The 17352-nt window shown below is 57.0% G+C and overlaps 2 protein-coding genes across 2 annotated transcripts; both read left to right on the top strand.

Moving 5' to 3' along the window:
- The first annotated feature begins 6117 nt into the window (after positions 1-6117).
- SPC24 (SPC24 component of NDC80 kinetochore complex) lies at positions 6118-8321 on the top strand. The gene is made up of 5 exons (XM_056119590.1): positions 6118-6278; positions 6907-7051; positions 7139-7243; positions 7331-7407; positions 7955-8321. Exons 1-5 carry the CDS (start codon positions 6119-6121, stop codon positions 8059-8061), a joined length of 594 nt encoding a protein of 197 aa, XP_055975565.1. The 5' UTR covers position 6118; the 3' UTR covers positions 8062-8321.
- Positions 8148-14588, top strand: LOC130028855 (low-density lipoprotein receptor-like). The gene is made up of 4 exons (XM_056119697.1): positions 8148-8154; positions 10436-10717; positions 13320-13477; positions 14469-14588. The coding sequence occupies exons 1-4, from the start codon at positions 8148-8150 to the stop codon at positions 14502-14504; spliced, it is 483 nt and encodes a 160-aa protein (XP_055975672.1). The 3' UTR covers positions 14505-14588.
- Positions 14589-17352: the final 2764 nt, after the last annotated feature.

Below are 17352 nucleotides of genomic sequence, written 5' to 3' on the forward strand. Positions count from 1 at the left end.
ACATCTCACAGTGCTGGGGGCTTGCTTCTGCTCAAGGATCATGGGTTTACTGGGGATTGAACCCAGGTTGGTGCATATAAGGCAGGTTAAGTGCCCTACCCACTATGCTAGTGTTAGGCTACTAAGCCCCCAATTTTTTTTTTGGAGGGTGACACATTGGCGATGCTCAGCAGGGGATACTCCTGGCTCTGCACTCAGGAATTATTTCTGGCAGAGGCCGGAAGACCATGTGAGAGATGGGAGATGGAAATTGGGTCTGCCCACAGTATGAGCGCACCAGCACCCCAAGAGCCTAAAACCTGATTCAGGCCACATCCAGTGATGCTAGGGCTTCTGCTCTGTACTCAGGAATTATTCCTGGCCGTGCTCACAGGACCACATGGGACGTCACGCAAGGCAGACACCCTACCTGCTATGCTAATGCTCTGGCCGCAGGGCCCAAAACATTTTTATTTTTGGGTCATACCTGGCTCTGCACTCAGGAATTATTCCCAGAAGTGCTTGGGGGATCCTAGAGGATGTCAGGGATTGAACCCGGGTCAGTCACTTGCAAGGAAAACATCCTAGCTCTGGCCCCTTTTTTGGTTTTTTTTTTTTTTTTTTGGTTTTTTGGATCTCACCTCATACTTGGGGCTGTATGGGATGCTGGGGATTGAACCCGGGTCAGCTGTTTGCAAGGCAAATGCCCTCCCTTGCTGTACTATCCCTTCCACCCCCAAAAACTTTTAAAAACCAAAAAAAAAAAGTGATTTCCAGGAGCTGGAGCATTTTACATCAGGGAAAGTGTTGGCCTTGCACATGAGCGACCCGGGTTCAATCCCCGGCATCCCACAGGGTCCCCTAGCAAGGCCAGGAGTAATTCCTGAGTGAAGAGCAGGAATAACCCCTGAGCAAAAAGCCCCCCCAAAACAGTAAGTGGTGTCCAGGCTAGCCAGGTGTGTGAGCACTACTAATGGCAAGGCGTAGGGGCCGGAGTGACGGTACAGGGGGTAGGGCATTTGCCTTGCATGTGACTGATCCGGGTTCGATTCCTAGCATCCCATAGGGTCCCCGAGCACTGCCAGGAATGATTCCTGAGTTCAGAGCCAGGAGTAACCCCTGTGCATCGCAGGGTGTGACCCAAAAGGCAAAAAAAAAAAATGCAAGGCTTGGGGGACCTCAGCCAGAAGCAGGGCTCCCCTCTTTCCCTCTCCCCACTACCCCTCCCCAGCCAGGAGATGGGACCCTCAGGGGCCGCAGCCGGACACCCAGCACCCAAGCTAATAACAGTTACAACCCCCTGGGCCAGGGACATTAACACCCTGAAGAACATAGCAAGAGCAACTTGTTTTGAATTTTTTTTTTTCTTTTTGGGTCACACCCCGGGATGCACAGGGATTACTCCTGGCTCTGCACTCAGGAATTACTCCTGGCGGTGCTCAGGGGGGGACCAACATGGGATGCTGGGAATGGAACCCAGGTTGGCCACGTGGAAGGCAAATGCCCTACCGACTGTGGTATCACTCCAGCCCCAGAACAACTTGTTTCGAGCTTATGACATAGATTGCTCGAGCGGGCCCAGTAACGTCTCCATTGGAGAGTTTGTTGTTACTGTGTCTGGCATATCGAATACTCTCGGTAGCTTGCCGGGCTCTCCGAGAGGGGATGACATAGATACATTGGTGAATGTTCTGCAAAAAAAGGGTTGCCGGGAGGGGGGGGAGGGGGGGCTTGGTTTTGGACCACACCTGGCATTCCTCTGGGTCTGGGGTCACTCATGGCCTGCACTGGGACTATATCAGGCGCCTAGAAAAAGATCTTGGAGACTGATGGGCCCCTTATCAGGAGCAGCAGCACAGGAAGTGGGGTGTCATTGGTGCCCGCCCCAAGCCCCATGATGAGGGATCAGCTATCACCAAACGAACTTCGCTTCCTCTGAGCTGCAGTTTATGGGGGAGACTGTTTTTCCCAGGTTTCAGTGACTGGAAAACCTTCCACAAACTTGCGAACTTTACAAAGGTTGGAAATTTACAATGGTGAAATTTACAAGGTGATTTCTCCTCAGTGACCTTCAGTTGGTCAAGAGCCCAGTTCAGTGGGGTTACAGGCAGCTGCGGTTGTGAAATCAGCGCCTCCAGGTTTTTTGCTTCCCAGCGCCTGGGGCGACTTCGGCCCAGGCTTGAGCGCCCCTTCCCATGTTGGTCCCCTGGAGTAATTCCTGAGTGCAGAGCCCGGAGGAACCCCTGAGCATCGCTGGGTGCGGCCCAAAAAAAACAATGAAAAAGGAAAGAAAAATATAATTTTCCAATGTGCCCAGGAAATATAAAAAACGGGCCAGGTCCCAACCTTTCAAAAGTCAGCATGTGCCTCCTCCAGAGGAACTCAGGGCCTGTCCCCCTGCTCCAGAAGGTCCTGAATTCAGTCCCCAAGGACTAACAGTCCCTAGAACGACCCCGCCCCCCACCCATGTTGTGTTCATCCACTTCCTCAGCTGGCCTGACTGCCAGCCTCTTAGCTAATCTAAGTAATGCCTTTTCTGCAATGATCTTTCCAAGCCTGGGGTTTCAATTGTGGACTAAATACCTGGAAATGAAGCCCTCCCAGTCATAGGGTCATTCTACTTCGTGTTTTTTTTGGGATCACACCCAGTAGGGCCGTACTGGGGGGGGCCGGGGCGGGGTCCCTGGGCTAGAAGCCTGGCCTGTTGCACGCAGGCCTTCTCTACTGCCACCTTTCCAGCCCCGTCATTACATTTTTATTTCACTTTGCGGGTGACCACAATCCCTGGCGATGCTCAGAGATCACTCCTGGCAGTGCTTGTGGGGCCCTAGTGGAGTGCCAGGGATCAAACCTGGGTCTGGACAAGCACTGGACCGCTGGACCATAGCTGTGCTGGCCCCTGCATTTGTCTCAGTTTTTGTCTCTGTTTTTTTGTTTTATTTTTTTTTTCTTTTTGAGTCACACCCGGCAATGCACAGGGGTTCCTCCTGGCTCTGCACTCAGAAGTTACTCCTGGCGGTGCACAGGGGACCATATGGGATGCTGGGAATTGAACCTGGATTGGCCGGGTGCAATCTCTCCAGCCCCTTGTCTCTGTTTTTAAGGTAACAGCCCTAACCTCAGCCCCGAGTTGGGTCACCTGAGCTTCCTTTGTGGAGGGAGTTAAACCCGGGAGCATTTGGTGACACCCCCTGGTGACACCCTCTTGCTCCCTGCCAGGTTGCCATGAGGTAACCTGGCACCAGGGCCACCTGCCAGGCCGATAAGAGGGAGCTGTGATTAGAAAGGCGCTGTGCCCCAGCCCCCTGACCTGCGCTGACTGTGGAAGCCCCGTTCTTTTTATTTTTGTGGGGGTGGAGCCCTGGCCCCGGCACCAGGAAGGCCGCTCCCCAAGCTGCCGCTTTTGCAAGAAGAGATTCAGATCTGTCAGCGGCCCCCTTCCCTCCCAGCTGTGCTTTTGTTTTGCCTTTAAGCCGCAGACTGTGGGGCGCCCCTCCCCCACTCCCAGACACAAAAGCAATCAGACCCCCTGCAAGGCGGCCAAAATAAAATCGCACGCGCAGTTCCGGCCGAGAGTACGCGGCGATCTCCAGGGAAGGTACGGGCCCAGCTGTTTCCTGGAGGGGGCACTCTCCTCTGCCTCCCTCCTCTCCCAACGTTGGGGTGGGGGGCAGGTGTTGGGCATACACTACAATACTGGGGTTTATCCCCGCCTCTGAGATGGCATCTGGTGGTGCTCAGGGGACCCTGTGCAGGGCTGGGATCAAATGGATGGAAAAGAAGCATGTCAGTTCTTTAAAGAGATGCTGGAGGGACTGGAGTCAGCAGGTAGGGTGTTTGCCTTGCACATGCCGGGCCTGGTTCGATTCCCAGCATCCCATATGGTCCCCTGCGCACCGCCAGGAGTAATTCCTGAGTGCAGAGCCAGGAGTAACCCCTGTGCTGGGTGTGACCCCCGAAACCAAAATAAATAAATAAAAATAAGTAAAGAGATGCTGGAGAGATCATAGGGTGCTTCCCTTGCTGGGGACCATCCCGGGTTCGATGTCCTACAGCCCATATGGTCGCCCAGCAAGTGCCAGGGATGGAACTGGGATTGGCCACCTGCAGTCTCAGTGGTGGGGCCACCCTACTGTCCTGTTGGGGCTGATTTGTACCAGGACCTCACTCAGCTCAGATGGTTTGCCTGGGCCAGGCTTATCATGTGGCGGGGTAGCAGAAAGTGGAACAGATGGACCCAGATAAAAGGTCGCTGCGAGGCCACGGATAGCGTGGAAACGTGTGCTTCTGCCTCCCAAAGGGCTTGGGCTGGACCCCCAGGGGCATACGCCAAGACAGACATTGGGACAAGGCTGAAGGCTCTTGGCTTGCACGCTGCCACCCTGAGTTCACCCGAAACACCACAGGGCATCTCCTGAGCATCATCAGGAGTGATCCCTGAGCACCACCCAAAATGGCTCCAGAAGAGCAGTAGGGGTCTGAGCAAATAGTACAGCGGGGAGGGCATTTGCTTGCATGTGGCCCAGCCGGGTTCCATCCCTGGCTTCCCACAGGGCCCTTGAGCACCACCAGGAGTTAATTCCTGAGTGCACAGCCAGGAGTTACCTCTGAGCATCACAAAATATGGCTCCAAAACCCAAAAAGAAGGGTAATGTCGAGGCTGCCACTATTTCTGTAGCCAATTTTTCCAAATATAAAATGCAGCATGCCACACCCCGTATACCAAGGCAGTTTTATTTAGCCTTTCCAAAAACAATACTTAACTTTCCATGCACTACTGGTTAACTCCTTTTCCATTGTTACTTCATAGAAAGCGGGGATCATGACCCCGTCACCCCAGATTGTGGAATAGGTCACAAATATGTCCTGTGTTTTGGCAGAAATACCACCTGAGCAGGCAGCTCGCTCACTGGAAACCCACCTAATCTTTAGTGTTTTTTTGCTGCTGCTGTTTTAGTTGTCGGACCACACCCTGTGATGCTCAGGGGTTACTCCTGGTTTTTGCACTCAGGCATCATTCCTGGCAGTGCTCAGGAACCTTATGGGGTGCCCTAGCACTTTACAATCTCTCTGGCTCTAATTTTGGTTCTTTTTTGGGGCCATATCAAGCAGTTTTCAAGGCTTACTCCTGACTCTGCGCTCCTGGATCGCTCACAGTATAGCCCAGGGGAACTGGATATGTTACCAGGAAGTGAACCCAGGTTGGCTGTGTGCGAGGCAACTATTACCTTACCCACTGGACTGTCTCACCTACCGTCTGCCTAATTTTATTGTTGGAGGTAGGAGGGTTTGGGCCATACCAAGCAATGCTTGGGCTACTCCTGGTCCTGTGCTCAGAAAAACAACTGTGTGTTGATGGAACCAGGATCGCATGCTGCAGCTAGAGACAGCTCTGGAAGACTAATCCTTAACTACCTCGAACCCGAACCCCGTCCCCTCCTAATGTTCCACGTGAAAACGCTTGCTGGGTCCAAGCCCATCCTGGTTTAAAATCTTGATCCCCACCCAGCCTTTTAACTGACCCTCGAGAAATCAAGGCATAAAGAGCTTACTTAAATAATTGCCCAGCGAGGCAAACTGGGATTCGAACCCCAAAAACCTATTCTCACACTCCATGGTGTTTTTTTTTTTTTTTGGAGGGGGGGTAGGACACCCGGAGACGCTAAGGTTACTGCCTCTCCCTGCTTCTGTACTCAGAGATCACTCCTGGTGGTGCTCCTGGACCCTGTGGGACGCCGGAAATCTAACCTGGGTTGGCCACGTGCATGGCAACCGACCCGGCCCCCGACTCCATGCTTGCTTTCTCCAAGTACTTTTTGGTCGTTTATTGTGAGCACCACTCCCCTAAGAAAAAAAGGAAAAAGATATATTCTGACCACCCCCCCGCCCTCTGCAGAGAAAAACCGCCCGGGGCAAACGGCGCGTTACAGCCCGCGCAGGCGCATCCCCCGCACGCCCCTTCCAAGCGCCAATTGGTTCTCGCCGAGGAGTGACGGACAACGCGGGCAATGGCCGGAGGCCCTCGTCGGAGCCCCGCCCCCTGCTCGCGGACTGAACCAATAAGAAGCGGGCCTCCCCGGCTGCCGCAGCCAATCAGTCCGTCGCGGGCGGCGGTTGGATTTGAACGCGACGGGCGGCCATGGCGGCGTTTCGGGACATGGAGGACGTGAGCCAGGGGCTGATGAGCCTCCTGGCCGCCAACCGCGCCGAGGCGCAGCAGCGGCAGCTGCTCGAGCGCCAGGAGAAGGTGGTGGAGCGGCTGACGCGGGCCCAGGACGAGGCGGAGCGGCGCCTGCAGGGTGAGCGCGCTCCGCGGGGGTCGCAGCTGGGCCCGCGGTGCCCGGGATCGAACCTGCGGCGGCGGCCACGCCCGTCCCGACTCGGGGCGCCTCGTCTCTGCAGCCCGGAGACGACCCCGGCCTCCGCGTGCAGCGCCGGCCGCTGCAGTTGACCCGGCGATTTGTTCAGGGTCAGTCTCTTCGTTCTGCGGCGCAGCCGGCGGTGCCAAGCCGGGACTGGGCGCTGCGCTCAGCGTCCCTCGGGAGCCCCGGGACGCCCCTGTGCGGCCCCAGGGCTCGAACCCGGCTCGGCTGGGTGCCAGCGACACGCCCGGCCCGCTGCGCAGCCGTTCCACCTGTCCCCCTCTGACCTGAGTTTTCCTTGCGCTGACCCTGAAATTCACCTTACGAGATGAAATTCGTGCACTTAAGTTTCGGGCACAGCTGGCGATGCTCGGCATCAGCCCTGGCGGAGCACAGGGCACCGTGTCGGGTGCCGGGGATCGAGCTCCCGTCGCCCCTGTGCCAGCCAGACGCCCCCGCCCCCGGCGCGGTCCTGGGGACCGGGCCCGTCTCGGGAGGGAAGGTGGGCTTCACGGGACCTGGATACGAGCGCACCCCCCCCCCCGCCACGTCTCCCACCCCGCAGAGATCACAGCGGCGGAGGAGGAGGTGGCTAAGAACCTGCTGCAGGCGCAGGCGCAGGCCCAGGCGGGCCGCGAGGAGCTGCAGCGGCTGCAGGAGGAGATGCAGAAGGTCGAGGAGGAGGACACACGCGTCCAGGCACAGCTGATATATCCTGGCGCGAGTGGGTGGGGGGTAGGGGTAAGGGGCGTGGGGGGGGTGCCCACGGACCAGCCAGGCTCCTTAACTCCCGGCACCCAGGTGCTGCATGATCTCAATGAGATCAAGGATGAAGAAGCTGATCTGGACAAAAGCGAGAAGAAAGTGGACGAAGACAGCACCGTGACCATCCCGAGCGCGGTGTATGTGCGGGCCTCGTGCACACGTGCTTGCCTTCCCGCGTGTGCATGGAGACGACGAGGTCTTTATCCCTCTTCTCTCTCTTGCAGATACGTGGCCCAACTCTACAATCGCATCAGTAAAATCGAGTGGGATTACGAGACCGAGAAGGATGTAATCAGAGGCAGTATCCTTTTAAGGGCCCGGGTGTTGGGAATGGGGGAGGTTCTGTGCCCACCACCATCTCAGGAACATAATCTGGGGGCTGGAGCGATGGCACAGCAGGTAGGACATTTGCCTTGAACGTGGCCAACCTGGATTTGATTCCCAGCATCCCATATAGTCTCCTGAGCACTGCCAGGAGTATAATGAGTGCAGAGCCAGGAATAACCCCTGTGCGTGGCCAGTGTGACCTCCCCCCACCCCCCCAAAAAAATTTCCCAATCAAGAACATGTTCCAGGGTTCCGCTCAGCACACTTGTGGCCGTGGTGGGAGCCTTGCCTTGCCTGAGGCTGCCTTCCATTGGCACCCCGGCACTCAAAATGCTCCCCTAAGTACTACCAGGGGTGTGACTCACAGGATGCCTGGGGGGTTCAGCCCCTTTCAGCCTCAGTATTGCCCAGTGCTGGGGACATGCAGGAGAAATTCGGGGTGGAAAAGTACATGCTCCCAGGTCTGCAGAGCCCCCTACCCTGTATCTCCCTGTGTGTGTGGTTTCCTCAGCATTCGCCAGTTCACCATGGCCCCAGCGTGGCCCAGCCCATCAACCTAGACGCCTCTCAGCACTCCAAGAAGTTCATCAGCGACTTTCTGTGGAGCCTGCTTGACACCCAGTGGTGACCTGCCAGGCTCAGCCCCGTGTGACCCATCTCCACTCGGCCATATTCTGTCGCCTGCTCTAAGCTCAGTGCCCAGGAGTAGGCCAGATGCGGAGTTGGCTGCATTGCTGCTGTTTTGGGGGATCCACAGCCCCCTGATCCCTGTGGGCATAAGGGGCCACCCCTGCCTCTTCCGTGTGCAATTCCCCCCACCACTTGGCTTCCCGGTTACAGCACTTTTTCTAGGCCTTCCCTTTTCGGTTATGTTTACTTAGGTTTGAAATAAAGGTGGCAAGAGTTCTTGATTCTGCGTGGCTGTTCGATTAGGGGTTACTCCTGGCTCAGTGCCGGTAAGGCCTGGGGTTGCCGGTTTGTGTGGGGAGGGGAGCACAGTGGGAGGGGAGGGATGGAACCTGGGTTCGCTCCATGAAGGCTGTTGCTCCTGCCCTGGAGGCTGTTTCCTGGTCTGAAATGTGGCAGGAGTCTCAGCACTGTAGGACCAGACCAGAATCCCTGAGGGTGAGAAGGGGCCTCTGCCCTTGCTGGTTGCAAGTCAGGCCACACTGCCCACTGAGTGTACCCTGTCATCGTCCATCCACTGGGCACCACTGCCCTGAAGGAGATGAGGGTCCATCCACAGGGGTGGCTGTGTAGGGCTTGGCCTGGGAGAAGAAAATGCCCTAAACGGGGCGGGGCTTGAGGCCAGGATTCCCTTATCCCCCAGCTTAACTAGGTCTCCGGGTGACCTGACCCATCAACCAACTGCCCCTAAGAAAGCCAGAGGCCTCTGCTAGCCTGTGCAACCCAATCTCGACCTTAGAGGCCTTGTGTCCAGAATCCACCCCCACCTCCCCCCAGGACAGGCTGGGCAAGGGGGGAGAAAGGTGGTGGGGTGGGAGGGCGCAGGGAGGCCCCGGTCTCCCGCATGCCTGTCCTCTGACTCTGCTGTTGGCTGGACGCCCAGGCTGGCCTGTGGGCTGGGCCCGCAGCCTCTGGTCCCCACTTTCTCCTGGTGAGGATTGGCCTGTATTTGAGACTGGCTGGACACTGAGGTCCCCCCCTGCACCTCACCATGTTCTTGCTTGGCCCCCACCAACCCTGCTGAGCAGCTGGGGAGCAGCTCGGGTTACTCGAGGGTCCCCAGGTAGAAACCAGGAAGGGGGCGCCCTGAGGCCACACCTGCACTGCACTGGCCTTGCTTGTCCGGTGTGTCAGTTGGGGAAGGGCACCACATCGCCACCCCCTTACCTGAACCTCCTACCAGCTGTGGGGATGGTGAGGTGCTGGGGACCCCCTGAGATACTCTCCCTTGGTCTTCCCCTGCCCTGCCCCCAAACAAAACCAGATTGGTAGCCAACAGCACCTCAGGAGCCGGAGCAATAGCACACCAGGGAGGGCATTTGCCTTGCATGCAGCTGACCCTGGTTCGTTCCCTGCACCCATATTTCCTGAGCCCACCAGGAGTGATGCCTGAGTGCAGAGCCAGGAGGAAGCCCTGAGCACTGCCGGGTATGGCCAAAAAATTACCACCTCAGTGATGGGGTGTGTGTGTGCGGGGTGGGGGGGTCAGAGTGTCTGATGCTGGATTCAGCCCGCGTCCAGGAAAAGGGTGCCAGGAAGCAGGGTTCAGAGGGGCCAGGCTCTGAGCAGCCTGAGAATGAATGGCAGAAGAAACTCGTCCACCAGCAGGGTCCTCCCAGCTCTCGGGGGTCAGCTGGGCCGCCAGCAGTGAGCTGGGGGAGCCAGACCACGAGGGACCTGCAGTCCGGCGCCGCAGGCACTGGCCACATTGCGCCCCAAGCAGGGTCAGCCTCCTCGGGAAGCCCCAGGCTCTCCGAGCCAAGCCCTGGCAGCTGGGCCGGGGAGGGTGGGCTCTGGGGTGGGGGAGCCCCTCTAGTCCGCCTGGAAGGGCCGGAAGAACACACTGAAATCGGAGCTGCCCAGGGCAGCGGCTGGGCAGGGCTGGCTCTCGGAGCACAGCGGGGCTCACTCAGCCGCCACCAGTGGCATTCCAGCACCCCTGAGCCCGCTGGGCTGGGCCTGTGCCGCCTCCCTCGGCCACATCTGGGCTCGGTCCCGGGCTCCAGCCTGACTCACCGCAGCAGCTGTGGTTTGGGCGGGGGGGTGGGGGGGTGGAGGCGCCGAGGACAGAGTCTGGGGGAGCAGCGTCCTCCCCACCCCTGGCCTGACCACAGTCCACAGCCGGGGGAAAAGCAGAGCCTAGAGCGCCCCACCCCCCAGGCGCGTCTGGGCCAGGGTGACATCCACACTTTGACCAGGGGAGGGCGCTGGAGGGGTGCATGAGTCACCCTAGCAGTTGGGGAGCCGAGCCCCGCTGGCCCAGGACCCTAACACGCCCCCGACACACAAGCGCAAATCAGCGTTTTCCCTTTAAGAGCCCCGTGGCCCTCATTCCCGGGGGCTGCGCGAACTCCCGCCCCTTCCGTGCGCCCCTCGGGTATCCCTTTCCGGCCCACGGTTCTCTGCGCCCCCCGGGACGTGCACGGAACCGGTCAATCAACCAATTATCGACCCAGGCCCGCGGCTTCCGGCGAGGCGCGGCAGCCTGCGCCTCCTAAGGCCTTCTGGAACCTTCCCAAGGCAGCGTCCGCACGGCGGGACGCGCGTGCCCCCCAGCGGACGCCGGTGGGATCGGCGCGCGAGGCGCGAGGGCTCAGGTCGGGAAACTGAGGCTGGGCGAGGCCTCCCCACACGGCCGCGTCCATGCTCTTGCCCCCGGCCTGCACACCCCTGCCCTTCCTGGATCTGTATATCGGGGAACCCCGCTGCCCAGGTGGAAGGGCACTGGGAGAGAGAGGGGAGATGCAGAGGGGTTTAAAGGGTGAGGGGGTGCCGACCATTCCAGCAGACTCGGGAATTCGGGTGCTGGGGTGGACGGACGCTGCAGCAGGCCTGAGAAGATTCGCGGATTCTTCATTGGATTCTTTTGTTTTTGTTTGGGGCCCATGCCCGGGGATGGCTCTGCGCCCAGGTGTTGGGGGAGTTGATGGGGTGCCCAGGATCAAACCCAGGTCAGCCAAGTGCCAGACAACCGCCCCACCTACCCATTGTACTGTTGCTCAGGTTCCCTTAATGTGATCTCTTTTTCTTTTTCTTCTTTTGCTTTTTTGGGCCACACCCGGTGATGTTCAGGGATCATTCCTGACAGCATCCAGGAATTACTCCTGCCGATGCTGGGGCACCATATGGGGTGCCTGCTGCGTGCCAGGCAAACATCCGACCTGCCGTGCTATTGCTCCAACCCTAAATTAAGTCTCTTGGGACCTAAGTGATGATAGTGCAGTGGGGAGGACGTCTGCCTTGCACTAAGCCAACAGAGGTTTGATCCCCAGCATCCCATAGGGTCCCCCGATCCCACCAGGAGTGATTTCTGAGTCCAGAGTTAGGAGCAAGGCCTGAGCACTGCTGGATGTGACCCCAAAACAAAACAAAATAGTAACTGAAGTGCCTTTCAGAGCTATTATTTTTTGGTTTGTTGGTTGGTTTTGGATTTGGGGTCACACCTGGACATGCCAAGGGGTTATTCCTGGCTCTGTACAGGGATCATTTCGGGTGAGGCTCATGGAGTACCAGGGATCGAACCCAGGTAGGCCGTGGGCAGGCGAGTGCCAGACCAACATACTATCTTGCTGGCCCCTCAGAGCTTTTGCTTGTGCATTGATGAAGTCAAGTGTGTTTGTGGGTGTCTTGATCCAATTTTTTTAAAAGGGGAGCTTGAAAGATAGTACAGCAGGTAGGGCACTTGCCTTGTACATGGCCAACCTGGGTTTTACCCCCAGTATCCCATCTGGTCCCCAGACCATACCAGAAGTGATCCCTGAGCAGAGAGCCAGGAGTAAGCTCTCAGCATCGCTACGTGTGGCCCTCCCCCAACAATTAAAAAAAATTCCCCTTCCCTTCCCACCTCTTGCGGTCCAGCTGCCTGGGAGTTGTGCATTTTTCTGTGCTCCTGAGATGACACTTGATCGTGTTGGGGTCCCACTTGGTAGCTCCATCAGGATTTCACTTGGCATGAAGGGCAGTACCGGGGATCGAACTCTTGCCCTGTCTTTTTTTTTTTGGGGGGGGGTCACACCCGGCGATGCACAGGGGTTACTCCTGGCTCTGGCTCTGCACTCAGGAGTTACTCCTGGCGGTGCTCGGGGGACCATATGGGATGCTAGGATTTGAACCCGGGTCGACCGCATGCAAGGTAAATGCCCTACCTGCTGTGCTATTGCTCCAGCCCCTGGACCTCAGTCTTACAAGGCGGGTGCTCTATCACAGAGCAGTGCCTGGGCCACCAACTCCTCTTTCTTCCCCCTCGGAGACTGAGCTCAGGTGTCTCAGAAATTCTCTCCCAGGGCTTCAGTGACAGTACAATGGGGAAGGCACTTGGCTTGCATGTGATGACACTGTTAGGCACCCCATTAGGTCCCCCGAGTTTAACAGGAGTTATCCCTGAGCACCAAGCAGGAGTAATCTCTGAGCAGACCTGGAAATGACCCCCCAAAAGAAAGAAAAAAAACCTCTCCCAAAATAAAGGAGGTTCCTCCTACCAGTTAAACTTCCAGCTCATTCCTGTGCAGAATATTCCAGAACATTCTTGCATACACGAGGCATCTATTTTGCCTTCAGAAATGACAACTGAGGGGCTGGAGCGATAGTACAGCAGGTAGGGCGTTTGTGCAGTCGACCCGGGTTTGATTCCCAGCATCCCATAGGGTCCCCGAGCACCACCAGGAGTGATTCCTGAGTGCAGAGCCAGGAGTAACCCCTGTGCATCACTGGGTGTGACAAAAAAAGCAAAAAAAAAAAAAAAAGATAACTGAAAGCTGACAGGGCGCTTATGTGCTTATGCACTACAGGGCCCAGCCTGTAGGGCAGCCCACGGGCCCTCTACATCGTCCTGACCATCAGTGCTGCCCAGCGCCCCCTGCGTGCTGCCGCTCGCACCGGCCCTCCTTCTGTGGAGCTGAGCCTGATTCGACCCCTGCCTTCCCATGTCTCCCCTTTAGGCACTGGCCTCCCTGGCCTGGGGACCCCCATCTTCATTCCCGGCAAGAATCGCATTAGGTTCGGGACCCGGGACTTGGCGGCAGTGGGGGAGCACTGGTTTTCGGGAGTCCCGCCAGGCAGCGCCCTGAGCACCCCCCAGCACCACTGGGTCTGACCCCCCGTCCCCCAAATGCAGCCGAACTGAAGTGAACCCAGGGGAGCGCGAGGTGGGGGAAGGCGGGGCAGCGACCCGGCTCTGGGGTGACGGCGCCTCTCCCCCAGCGCTGATCATCCTGCTGGCCCTCGGCACTTTCCTCATCTGGAGGAACTGGCGGCTGAAGAGCGTCAACAGCATCAACTTCGACAACCCGGTGTACCAGAAGACCACGGAGGACGAGGTTTGCATCTGCAGCGCCCAGGACGGCTACAGCTACCCCTCGGTGAGCTCAGCCTCCACCTGGGACCCTCAGGACCTGCTGGGCGGGGCTTCGGCGCCACGGGGCGGGGCTTCACTCGTGTGTGGGCGGGGCTTCACTCGTGTGTGGGCGGGGCTTCACTACAGGGGCGGGGTTTATATTATGGGCGGGGCTTCACAATCCGGGAGAGGAGCTTCAGGGGAGGGGTGGGGCTTTCAGCCACCTGGAGACCAGATGCCAGAAAGACCCCAGGCGTTTGTGGCCTGGGAAGGGAAGGGTGACGTTTTGTTTATTTTAATTTTATGTCATGGAGTCATTTGTGGCGCTGCTTGGGGTCCCTTGGCAGCTGGGGATCGACCCTCAGGCCTTCCATCTCCAAGGCAATCACACTACCTTGGGAGTCGCATTTCCTATCCCATTTTCTGGGGTTAGGGGTGGGTCGCCTGTTTCTGGGGTGTGTGGGATCACACCTCAGGCAGGTGAGCCCCATCCTGTATCTCTGAGGCCAGTCAGGGTCCCTAGAGCATGGGGAACAGCCACCAAGCACTCACAGCACGTACCCCTCCAGCACTGTCAGAGGTAACCCCCAAATGTGAAAACTACAATCAGTGAAGCTAGATAGTAGGACCCAGGCTGGTTCTGCATGACAGACTGGACAGCGGCCACTCATGCAAAGGCCCTGGGGCCAGCACATGCTCAGCCTGAGCAGCTCAGAGCAGCTGGTGCTGTCAAACTGGCGCCCAGGTGGGGCCGCGGGGGGCTGGGGACAGGACCAGGACTCTGGACATAGCAGGCCGGAGAACGGCTTTAGGGTTTGCTCTGTGGAGAGGCGGGAGCCAGGGATGGTTCTAGTCCTGCCTTGGCCTCTGGCTTCCCTGATGGGGCAGAGGGGCAGCGGTCAGGAGCCTGGAGACCCGGTGGGCAGTCACGAGGAGGTGAGGTGCGCTGCCCCCCACCCTTCATCTTTCTCCAGCACCAATCTGATTGTTTCTGCTGTTTGTGCCTTTGTGGACAGAGACAGATGGTCAGTCTGGAAGAGGACACGCCCTGAGCCACTGTGTCCGGCCTCCTAGGTGAGGAAGAGGAGGAGGAAGTTTTCCCCAGTGATCCCTGGACCCTCGCTCCTTGCTTCCTATTCCACACCCCAGGAGTGCCTGGGATTGAACCTAGTCGGCCAAGAGCAAGACCAGGTTCTTCCGATTGAGCCAATGCACCATCACCCCCCATTTCTTTCTTCTTTTTTTTTTTTAATGAATCACCATAAGATACAGGTACAAAGCTTTCATGTTTCAGCTTCAGCCACACAGTAATCAAACACCCATCCCTACACCGTTGCACTTTTTTCACCACCAATGTACCCAGTACTTCTCCCCATCCCAGTCCTCACCCTGCCTCTATGGCAATTTTTCCCATACTCTCTCAACTTTTGCACTCCACATTTCTTTTTTTGCTTGTTGGGTCAGACCTGGAGATGCTCAGGGGTTACTCCTGGCTCTGCACTCTGCACTCAGGAATTACTCCTGGCAGTGCTCAGGGGACCATCTGGGATGCTGGGAATCAAACCCGTGTCGGCCGCGTACGAGGCAAATGTCCTACCCGCTGTGCTATCGCTCCAGCCCCATGCACCCCACATTTCTGAGGGTGCCCCAACACTCTTCTACAAGGAGGAGGGCATGAAAGGAAGAAAAAACTCAGAACCCCCCAAGCTGGAGTGAGGGAATCCTCCATCAAGGGACCGAGGCTGCTTTTTTCCTCTCTTTTTTTGTTTGTTTATGGTTTGGGGGCCACACCCAGTGATGTTCAGGGGGTACTCCTGGCTCTGTACTCTGAAATCACTCTCTGGCCCTACTAGGGGACCATATGGGGAGCCTACAAAGGAACCAGGGTCCTACGAATGCAAGACAACAGCCCTACCAGCTCTGCTCCCGCTGCAGCGGCCAGAGCTGTGTGCTTGATCCTTAATGACCCCATACCTAACACTGAAGCCAAGAAAAGGGCTGGAAATCTCAAGCGTGGGAAAGTCGGGCCGCGGCAGTTTCGCCAAAAAGCCACCAGAAGGCGCTGTGGGGTTTCCGTCCTTCTCCAGGCCCGTTTCTCTCAGAATTTTCCACCCTTGGGTACGCTGTAATGTTAGGTATGGGGTCATTAAGGATCAACCACGCAGCTTCGACAGGTGCAATGGTAGGAGAATTGTGTGGGTGCTTGTCTTTCATGCGGGCAACTTGGATTCGATTCCCGCCATACAGACTTTTAGGGGAGTACGTAACTGAATCTTCATGGAAGCAAACCGAAGGGTGGAAATTTCTTTTTTTTTATTAAATAAATAGATTTTATTTGGAGGTTTTGGAGAGGAAGAGAGTGAGAGAGTAACGTACTCAAGAGAGAACACAGACTTCTCCAAGGGCAGAGAGAGAGCCCCTACACACATCCTAGCATTAGACAGAAAAGCATGAAAGTACACATCTCAAGAGGGGAGATGCTGACGACACATGTGCTCAGCCCACATGTGCTCGGCCACGTGGGCGCAAGCAGCACAAGGGCTCTGGCAGCATATGCGCCAAGGGTGGAAATTTCTTAAGAGAAACGGGCCTGGGAGGGAAGGAAACGCCCACAGCGCCGTCTCGTGGCGTTTCCGCGGAACTGCCGCGGCCCGACTTTCCCACGCTTAAGATTTCCAGCCCTTTTCTTGGCTTCAATGTTAAGTATGGGGTCATTAAGGATCAGGCACACAGCCTAGGGCCATGGATCAAATACTGAGCCAGGAGGGCAAATGCTGCGCTATCCGGCCCCTGTATTTTACATCCACGCTCGTCGGGACTCCTTGGCTGGCTGTTGGCTCAGGGAATCATCCTTGGTACTTTGGAGACTATACGGGGTGCCAGAAACCGAGCACTGTGTGCAGGGCAAGCACCCTACTTGCTATACTCTCTCTGTCCCCCTTCTCTTAGCCTTTCATCAGTATTTTTTCAGTAGTTTGGTTTTGGGACTACACCTAGCGGTGCTCGGTTTTTTTTTTTTTTTTAGCGGTGCTCAGTTCTGACTGCCGCTTTGTGCTCAGGGATCACACCCAGCAGTTTTTGGACATTGTGGGGTGCAGGGGATAGAACCTGGGTCATGTGCATGTGTGGCAAGCGCCTTCCCTTCTGTACTATAGCTCTGGCCTGTCACCCCCAAGTTTAAATAGAAACAAACTTTCCATGAATTCCCCTTCCCTCCTGTGGACCAGCTGCCTGGGAGTTGTGCATTTATCTGTGCTCCTGAAATGACACTTGACCATCGTGTTGGTGTCCCACTTGGTAGCTCCATCAGGATGTCACCAGGCATAGAGGGCGGTACAGGGGATCGAACTCTGGACCTCATGCTTGCAAGGTGGGTGCTCTATCAGAGCTGTGCCTGGGCCCCCAACTCCTTGGAGACTCAGCTCAAGTGTCTTGGAAAACCTCTCCCAAATAAAGGAGCCTTCTCCCACGGCTGCCTCTCTGGTCATTCCTTGGCAGAATGTTCTAGACCATTCTTGCACACACATGACTTCTATTTCCTCTTCTGGCATGACAGTTTACAGCATGCGGGGTATTCCGGCATAAGGGAGGAGAGGGCCTGGAGAGCAGTGGATGATGTGGGAGGAATAAACGGAGGGAGATTTAGCAACCCCCCCAGTTCAGGGTGCCCCAGACACACCCTCCTGCCCATGCCCAGGAGGAGGTCCCCCCATACCCCGGAGAAGATGAACAGTGGAGAAGAAAAGCGCATCAGATTTGGGCAAATGGTTCATTTTGGAAGCACCGTGCAAGCTTGGGTGACAAAACTCTCAGGGGTTCAGCAGAGCACCCGCTCCCGAGTTTCCCAGATGGGCACTCTGGAAACAGGCTTCCCAGCGACACTGCCATGCTGTGCAGCCT

Source organism: Sorex fumeus, unplaced genomic scaffold (genome assembly GCF_029834395.1).
Source record: "Sorex fumeus unplaced genomic scaffold, SorFum_2.1 ptg000041l, whole genome shotgun sequence".
Lineage (NCBI taxonomy): Eukaryota > Metazoa > Chordata > Mammalia > Eulipotyphla > Soricidae > Sorex > Sorex fumeus.

Excerpts from the sequence above, each read along its gene's own strand:
- SPC24 (XM_056119590.1), top strand. The coding sequence starts at position 6,119 with ATGGCGGCGTTTCGGGACATGGAGGACGTGAGCCAGGGGCTGATGAGC. Across the intron at positions 6,279-6,906 it reads GGCGGAGCGGCGCCTGCAGG|AGATCACAGCGGCGGAGGAG; the intron begins GTGAGCGCGCTC and ends CCCACCCCGCAG. Across the intron at positions 7,244-7,330 it reads GTGACCATCCCGAGCGCGGT|ATACGTGGCCCAACTCTACA; the intron begins GTATGTGCGGGC and ends TCTCTCTTGCAG.
- LOC130028855 (XM_056119697.1), top strand. Across the intron at positions 10,718-13,319 it reads CGCGAGGCGCGAGGGCTCAG|CGCTGATCATCCTGCTGGCC; the intron begins GTCGGGAAACTG and ends CCTCTCCCCCAG. Across the intron at positions 13,478-14,468 it reads ACGGCTACAGCTACCCCTCG|AGACAGATGGTCAGTCTGGA; the intron begins GTGAGCTCAGCC and ends CTTTGTGGACAG.